At 45.0% G+C, this 8,918-nt stretch overlaps 1 protein-coding gene across 1 annotated transcript; it reads left to right on the top strand.

The window, feature by feature from the left end:
- The first annotated feature begins 1,436 nt into the window (after positions 1 to 1,436).
- Positions 1,437 to 3,790, top strand: LOC307219309 (uncharacterized protein). Its single transcript, XM_079982412.1, has 3 exons — positions 1,437 to 1,720; positions 1,838 to 2,046; positions 2,188 to 3,790. The coding sequence occupies exons 1-3, from the start codon at positions 1,680 to 1,682 to the stop codon at positions 2,277 to 2,279; spliced, it is 342 nt and encodes a 113-aa protein (XP_079838538.1). The 5' UTR covers positions 1,437 to 1,679; the 3' UTR covers positions 2,280 to 3,790.
- Positions 3,791 to 8,918: the final 5,128 nt, after the last annotated feature.

Below are 8,918 nucleotides of genomic sequence, written 5' to 3'. Positions count from 1 at the left end.
AGATGGCAGTGCAATGCGCCAGGCTGCAAATGTCGCCCACCACCGGGACATGATGAATGGTTCCTCGTCCTCCGGGGGGAAAGTGACAAGTGGGGTGCCGCCAGGCTCTGTCCTGGGCCCCTTGTTGTTCAATGGCTTTGTCAATGACTTGGATGATGGAATTGAGGGGATGCTCATCCAATTGGCAGATGACACCAAACTGGGAGGAGTAGCTCATGTTGCAGAAGACAGAATCTGAATTCTAAATGACATGAACAGATTGGAGCACTGGGCGCAAGCGAACAAAATGAGTTTTTCAATAGGGAATCATGTCAGGTTCTGCACTTTGGCAGCAAGAACCAGATTCACTAAGATGGGATGGGGGACACCTGGCTTTCTAGCAGTATAGGAGGAAAAGATCTAGGGGTCTTGGTGGACCAAAAGCTTAACAGGAGTCAACAGTGTGATGCAGCAGCAAAAGAAAGCTAACACTATTCTGGTCTGCCTCAGCAGGCGTCTAGTGTCCAGATCAAGGGAGGTGATAGTACCACTCGATTCTGCCTTGGTCAGAACACATTTGGAATACTGTGTCCAGTTCTGGGCACCACAGTTTAAGAAGGATGCTGACAAGCTGGACCATGTGCAGAGGAGGGTGACCAAGATGATCGAGGGTCTGGAAACAAAGCCTTACGATGAATGCTTGAAGGAGCTGGGTATGTTTAGCCTGGAAAAGAGGAGACTGAGAGGAGATCTTCAGCTATCTTAGAGGCTGTCACATGGAAGAGGGAGGATGCTTGTTTTATCCTGCTCTGGACGCTAGGACTCGAGGAGATGGCTTCAAGTTCAAAGAATGGAGATTCCGACTAAACATTCATGAAAACCTTTCTGACACTAAGAGCTGTTTGGCAGTCGAACAGACTCCCTTGGAAGGTGGTGGACTCTCCTTCCTTGGAGGTTTCTAACCAGAGGCTGGATGGCCATCTGTCATGGATGCTGTCGCTGAAATTTCTGCATTGCAGGGGGCTGGACTAGATGACCCTTGGCTCCCTTCCAACTCTAAGATTCCATGATTCTATGAAATGGATCTGAACTCATGACAGCCACCCACCAGTTTCGTATTCAAAAGTGCTTCCCACCCCAACCCCTTCTTGATTACAATATATAAATAATACACTAAAGTAGACAAATCATAACTTACAAAAAGGATCAATAAATGTCTCACCCATTGTCTATAAACCTTGATCAGAATCCCATATCAGGTTTTCTTTTGTGAATGGAATAAAATGGTTTCAACCAGTTTTTAATAACCAAGAATCCAATGTAGAGCTTGGGGTACATTGAAACGTAATACTGGACAGATTACTACAGTGTGTGGAGGGGTTATTTTGAACTATGAAGTGAGAAACAGCAGCCGTAGTCGAGGCCAGAAGTGCTTTCCCTTGGTGACCCCGCTGTCCAGAAAGGCTGGATGAAGCCAGCTCGAGATCTTTTCTAAATAAATGGAATAAAACCGCTTAAGCCACTGAAAGATAGATTTGAAAAGTGAATGTGAAGGGGAACAATGCCCGTTATTAAGCAAGATAGCTAAAGTAAGGGGGTCATGTCCTCCATTGTGACACGTCCCCCTGCTGAGTGACTTGGCTGAGCACTTTGGGAAGAGCAACCATTTGAGGATAGCAAGTGAGGGAGAGCAGAGCAAGATGTTGCAGAAGAGATTTCAGAGACTCTCTTCGTGTCAGGTGTAAGTAGGATTTCTCCTTCTTTCTGAAACATAGGGGAGGTTTAGCTGCCAGGTGCCCCAAATCCAGCACAGAGATCTCTAGAACCCATTTCCTAACTGTTTCCTCTTCTTCCCTAGGTTCCGAAGTCTGAGGAGGCTCCGCGGGCTGCTGGTCTCCTGCTGCCGGTTGCCCAAGATACATCCCCTGGTCTGCCAGAAGAAGGAAGATGAGTGGAAGGAGGAGGTCAACATCATGAAGGACGGGAAGGAGGAGGTAGTGAAGATTCGATCAATTTTTGTGAGACCATGCGACCAGGGGATGGAGTCCACCGATAACAACGTGGATGGTGAGTGTTGATCTTTCTTCCTCAGGAACAGGGAGGCCAGAGAAAATCTGGCAGTGGGGCAGAGGGAGCAGAAAGATGGGTTATCAGCATAATAATCAATTAAAATATTAAGAATCCTTTTTCTTTTCTTTTCTCTTCCAGGCAACGGCAGCAGTGAGACCAGCAGCTCGAGCGGAGCTCTTACCCCCCCTCCCATGCCCAGTTCCCCCCTCCCCACAATTCAAAATATATAAATAAATAAATATATAAATAATTTTTGTATGGATTCAAATAAAGTTTGTAATACAAATACGCTAGTCTTTGATCATGCTTTTATCCCCGGGGGTTCTTTTTCCCAACAGTTGTGAGGATGGGCAAGAAAGTTACTTGCCCAAAAATGGAAAGAAGAAGAATATGTCCCAGCGAAAGAAGAATGGATACAAAACCTTATGGAACATGCCGAAATGGCGAAACTTACCAGGAAAATAAGAAAGCAAGATAACAGTTTATAAAATAATGGAAATGGTTTATTGGAGATTTACAAATAAACTGTAAATGGATAAAAACATTGTAATAACCTGCAGTTTTATAAGAGTATACAGTGGTACCTCGGGTTACATATGCTTCAGGTTACATGCACTTCAGGTTACAGACTCTGCTAACCCAGAAATATTACCTTGGGTTAAGAACTTTGCTTCAGCATGAGAAGAGAAATCGTGCTCCGGCGGCGCAGCGGCAGCAGGAGGCTCCATTAGCTAAAGTGGTGCTTCAGGTTAAGAACAGTTTCAGGTTAAGAACAGACCTCCAGAATGAATTAAGTTCTTAACCCGAGGTACCACTGTATATATTTAAAGTACTTGAATAGATGAACAAATTAATTCATTTGGATATGCAGAAAACATAAAAATAAATAAATTTAAGGAACAGCAGAAAGGGGGAAGGACGTTGAGTTTTGAAATGTTAAAATGATGGTAAAATTACTGATATGTATCAAACTGAAAATCATAAACTATAAAGAAGGGCAGGGCAGGGCAGGGCAGTGAGAGATGACCAGCCTTCCTGTCCGCATTCACCTGCACATCCACCTTGCCAGCGGAAGCCTCCCAAGTGGGAGGGGAATTCTCTCTGGGGGCACCCCATACACCCAGGCCCCGCAAGCGGAGTCAAGGGCAGCCCCTCAAGATCCCATGCTGGCGCAGCACAGATGAGATGACTGTGAAACCACTCAGATATGAATTGTGCAGGGCGAACTGTAGAGTTGGGAGGGACCCCCAGGATCACCCAGCCCAACCCCTGCAAGGCAGAAAGATCCCACTGCCCCCCCATCAGGATCACACATGCCACCGTGGCCCTATCAGCGCCCTGCTTTAACCAGCTGAGCTGACCAGGCACTGAAGAAGAGGATTCATGAATGCATGCTCCCACAGAAAGAGTACCATAGATCCTTCTTCTTCTTTGGCGATCCCTCATAGCCGAGTCAGATTGTCTTCCATAAACACGGTTTGAACAATGAGTCCCTAAGTGATTGTGGAGGCCGATTCTGGATCCACACATCCTTCCACAGTGGGGACCTTGGTTTCCGGGCAGGAGCTGATCACAGTGTGGATTTGCCAAGCATGCCTTCTTCTTAGCATGTTTCTCCCTTGTTTCCTGAGTTCGATTGAATCTGTATCCACTGCCATGACATGAGTATCACAATGACTGGAAGATTCTTATCTCCTGCGGTCTTCATCTGCCTTCACAGCCGTTGTAACATACCGCTTGTTATCAGCTGCCTGTTCTGCCGTTGAGGACTTCTTGGATCATTCTATGTCTAGCTCCTCCCCTTTGACCTTACCGCCTTGGGTGACCCTGCTGGGAGTACGAGATTCCCGACAGCTTCGCTCACAAGGGTCATAGGAACGTGCAAGCCCACTCACCACAACAAGGCGAGTGAGACTCATATATACAGTGATACTAACCTTTGCTGTATAGGACTAGAGAGGCAGCTGATACAACTAATTATTCTAATTGATTGATTGATTGATTGATTGATTTTTTATAGCTGAAGATCACAGGGTGGTTCACAATATAAAGATACAAAACAAGAACACAAAATACATAATAAAACAAAAACAAGCCAATAGCTCTCCTGAAACAATTTAAAAAGCTGCAGACTGTTAATCAGCCAAAGGCCTGTTTATAGAGAAACATTTTTGTCTGGTGCCTAAATATATGTAATGAAGGTACCAGGTGAGCCTCCTTGGGGAGAGCGTTCCACAAGTGGGGAGCCACCACAGAAAAGTCTCACTCTCTTCTTGCCACACTCCAAGCCTCTTGTAGAGGGGGCACACAAAGAAGGACCTCAGACAATGATTGTGGTTCTTGTTGGGAGAGGTGGTCCTTAAGGTATTGATTGCATCCTGAGCTGTTTAAGGCTTTATAAGTCAAAACCAGCCCTTTAAATTGGGCCCAGAAACTGGGAGAGAGAATAATTAGGGAATATTAAATTATTGTCAAAGGAGTGGATTAGAGGCCCATTCTCCCAAGAGTAGGTTGCCTTTTAACTGCTGAGTGGCATATCAGAAATCTATAGGAAACTAAAGGTAAAGGTAAAGGGACCCCTGACCATTAGGTCCAGTCGTGACCGACTCTGGGGTTGCGGCACTCATCTCGCTTTATTGGCCGAGGGAGCCGGCGTACAGCTTCTGGGTCATGTGGCCAGCATGACTAAGCCGCTTCTGGTGAACCAGAGCAGTGCACGGAAACGCCTTTTACCTTCCCGCAGGAGTGGTACCTATTTATCTACTTGCACTTTGACGTACTTTCAAACTGCTAGGTTGGCAGGAGCAGGGACCGAGCAACGGGAGCTCACCCCGTTTCAGGGATTCGAACTGCCGACCTTCTGATCAGCAAGTCCTAGGCTCTGTGGTTTAGCAGAATTTCAATTTATGAACATGGTTAAAATGTGAAATACAATGGGGATTTCTCTCCTGAATTTCCTGAATTGTGTTACTTACCAACAGATAATATCCAATTTCTTGGCTTACAGGTTTGTACCTTCTGGCTGAGGAATCTTGGGACAGAGAACATGATGGAGTCCGCTCTGTCCCCCCCCCCCCCAATTTAGCCTGGAGTTAACAAGTGATAGCCAACGTCCTCCTCCTCATAGAGGAAGCAGGAGTCCAAAGCCCCCCCAGTCCCTGGAGATTGTTATGGAGCATCAGTGCTTTTTTCCGGGGGGGGGGTGCAGGGGTACGCATACCCCTAAACATTTTGTGGATCTAAGTTTGGCCTCATTGAGGGGCAGTATTTCAATATGAGTAGGAAAATGAGAGTACCCCTAAACTTTTTTTTTTTTTAGGAAAAAAAAGCACTGCAGAGCACCCAGAATCCTTCTGAGAGAGCTTTGCAAGCAGCTAGCCCCAAATGAAGCACTCTCTGTTGTCTCGAAGGTGAGGCTGAAGCAGCTGGCTGGCCTTTAAAGGGCCCTCCTTGCTTTTGGGTTGGGGAGACAGGAGCACCATGGGAGGGGCTACTTCTTTATCACAAGAGGACGACAAGGCTGTGTCTGCCGGTCAGGAGAGCCTTGAAGATAATCCAGGCAATTTCCCCTCACCCCTCAAGTCTCGCTCACGCAGTGTGTGCTTTCTGGATTGTAGGTCACGTCATCATGTGTGTAAAATAGCTTTGTGATTTAGTATGAAGATTAAAGATGCAAATCATTATGGCAGTATATAAGAAATAACTTCAAACGTCTGTGAATTCAGTATCTTGATATTAATCTGTATGTGCAAGTAGGTTTTGCTTCATGTTGGAACATAGCGGATCCTAGTCATTTTTGTGTATGTTCCAAAAATACATATCCTATTTTAATAACTTGAAAACCCTTTGAAGATGTATAAGCATGAAATGTTGTTATAGGTAAGAGAGCCACTTTGTTATTTTTACATGTGACAAGATTATGAAGGAAGGAAATGTTATTTTTAAACCCTGGAGTGGGCACTGCTAGCAACAATGGAAACAACCATACAATTGTATTAAAAATAGAGAGTTTCCATTTTAACGTATCAAGATCAGCCTGCCTGCTTTTCAAGTGCCAGCCAAAAAATAGTTTTTAAAAGTAGGGAACAGATACTGTGCTGAACTCTTCTTGTATACAATGAAATATAAAATTAAAAAATCACAAGTGGTGATTTTCTGTTCTCAGACCTTGTCACATTTAAAATTAAATGCACCAATCCCAAAATACAGGCATTGGGGGTTGGACTAGTTGACCCTTGGGGTCCCTTCCACCTCTACAATTCTATGGTTCTAGAATGCATCAGTTCTTTTGGGGATGAGCTATTTGTTCAGACAGGATATGGAAAAGTCAGGGGCTGCTCGCTTCAGCCTATCAGTCAATATCATGTGCCCACTGGGCAAGCTCAGTTCTCAATAGGCTATTGGGTTGGGGTTCTGTACAGATTTTCCTCTCAATATCTTTTGTACTTCAGCAAACCTTGGGGTTCCCCTGGACCTGACTGCTACGTGTGTGTGTGTGTGTGTGTGTGTGTGCGCGCGCGCTGCCATTTTGGCTATAAAAGCACCAGCACTATCTCCTGAAGAATGGAAACAGAATATAAGTTTGACTTTGATATCTTTTATATGCTCTGTGTAAATCTTTGTAATAAGTACAACCATAGCAGTTGCAGTTGTGTTTGGATATACATACAGTGAAGTCGCAATGGACTGCTGCTACAGCTTTAACAAGGCATTCTGCCCATAATTCATTGCTGAAACCCTAGAAACACAAATCCCTTCTTCTTTTAACAGTTGTTAATATGTTATAGCTTACAGTGCAGAATATTTGGTTTCAGAAGAAGTGATTTCATTTAGCAGGTTTTAATCTAAGCAGATCTACAGAAGGGATCAAATAAGCAGTTTGACCTTGAGCTCACTTTTCCAAAACTTGCCACAGACATAAATGGATATCAATTACTGCAGATGCATCTTGGACCAAAATAGAAGATGTGTTTACATGAATAATTTGCACCTTCTTCTGCCCTTGCAAATATTTTTTACCCACTCAAACAAGAACTGAAGCCATTATCTTGGGGAGCAAATGCTCATGCTGGAGAGATGATGTCTTGCAGCCAGAATATGGGGCTATAGGAATCCCTGCAGCCATTGCTGAGTTAGCTAGACTTGTATGTCTCTGTACTGCCATCCAGGGATTAGTACAAGGGCTAGCCCAACATCTGGGCTGATCTCTCTTAATACCCTGAGCCTAAGCACATTATGTGAAAAGAAGTATCCTTCATTTCAGTTGAGTTTATTTCCACATAAGTGGCTTTGGATCACAGTGCCAAAGTTGGCGCAAGGCTTCTGGCTCACAGAGAGGCAACAAGTAAAAGGTGGGTAGGGAAAGGTAGCTGTGCCAAAGGCTTTCTGCTTCACTAACTAGCACCAAGACTTAAGTTGTCTTCAAGGAAGGAAGATTCATTCCACTCCACTTAACTAAAACTGCAATAACTAGACTGTATGTTGTCTTTCACTCCACACAAACCGTTCCTTGGACATTTCCAGGTTATTTATGTATGCTGCCATAAAGCAGTTGATAAGAAAATCAGATTGTTGGACTGATGGTTGCTTAGACTGTACATATTTAACTCATGTGTCGTTTGGAATGCCAGGTGCTGCTGAGGCTACAAAATGAACCAGTGCTGAAGTTGTCCAGCTGCCATAACTCCCTTTGTGGCAGACCTGAGGGGCAGGGACGGATGTGCTTTAGAGTCCTGTCTCCAGTCCATCATGTGCCCCTGCTGCTGCTGCTACTACTGCTACTATTTGTTTTCAAACCATTTTCTGAAGTGCCTAGAGGTTCCTCAAAAGCTTATCAACTGTTCCTCTATGAGAAGATTGATAATGACAAACATCCCTAAAAATCAGCTTGACTTGGTATTTATACTGCTTGTTTTTAATGGGTTTTGATGGTCCTCTGTTTTACAGATGGGTTGATTCTATTGACCTGTTTATATCTGTTCTTTATCATATTTATATGTGATGAGTATTTATATGTTCATTTTGTTAGTTGTTTTCATTGTTGTTGGCTAGCTTGAGCAGGATATGATGGAAAGGAAAGATGCCAATTTATTTGCTACTATTCACAATACTGGGACGCAGGTGGCGCTGTGGGTTAAAGCCTCAGCGCCTAGGACTTGCCGATCGAAAGGTCGGCGGTTCGAATCCCTGCGGCGGGGTGCGCTCCCGCTGCTCGGTCCCAGCGCCTGCCAACCTAGCAGTTCGAAAGCACCTCCGGGTGCAAGTAGATAAATAGGGACCGCTTACCAGCGGGAAGGTAAACGGCGTTTCCGTGTGCGGCTCTGGCTCTGGCTCTGGCTCTGGCCAGAGCAGCGATGTCACGCTGGCCACGTGACCCGGAAGTGTCTCCGGACAGCGCTGGCCCCTGGCCTCTTAAGTGAGATGGGCGCACAACCCCAGAGTCTGTCAAGACTGGCCCGTACGGGCAGGGGTACCTTTACCTTTACCTATTCACAATACTCTAAATTGTCAGGAGATGCAGACTAGACAGAAGAGCAGGTGTGGCTAGCTGTTCTGGCTTTAAGGGCCACATTGCCTCAAGACAAAACTTTAGGGGGGCTGCATGCTGAACAGGGCAGGCCGTCACACACCTGTACACACAGATGTATACATTCAGGCACATGGACACACAGGCACACATGATCTAATGCTGATCTGTGCAGACCAGCATAGGGTGAGGAGTGTGATCATAGCACTGGAATGCGAAGAGAATAAAGCATTTCTTCCCAAAATGCTAGTTTCAAAGGAAAAGGGTTAGCAAGGCCACCCACTTCCTCTCACATTACTCTCACAATACTCCACCATTTTATTTTATTTGTAAAACTTCTGTT

Source organism: Podarcis cretensis (genome assembly GCF_951804945.1).
Source record: "Podarcis cretensis genome assembly, chromosome: 6".
NCBI lineage: Eukaryota > Metazoa > Chordata > Lepidosauria > Squamata > Lacertidae > Podarcis > Podarcis cretensis.
Note: the sequence above shows the minus strand (reverse complement) of the source record. Positions and strands in the feature narration are given on the sequence as shown.

What these genes read in the sequence shown, in the direction of transcription:
- LOC307219309 (XM_079982412.1), top strand. Translation starts at nt 1,680, where the DNA reads ATGTTGCAGAAGAGATTTCAGAGACTCTCTTCGTGTCAGGT. An exon ending in AGACTCTCTTCGTGTCAGGT is followed by an intron (nt 1,721 to 1,837) that starts GTAAGTAGGATT and finishes CTTCTTCCCTAG; the next exon opens with GTTCCGAAGTCTGAGGAGGC. An exon ending in CACCGATAACAACGTGGATG is followed by an intron (nt 2,047 to 2,187) that starts GTGAGTGTTGAT and finishes TTTCTCTTCCAG; the next exon opens with GCAACGGCAGCAGTGAGACC.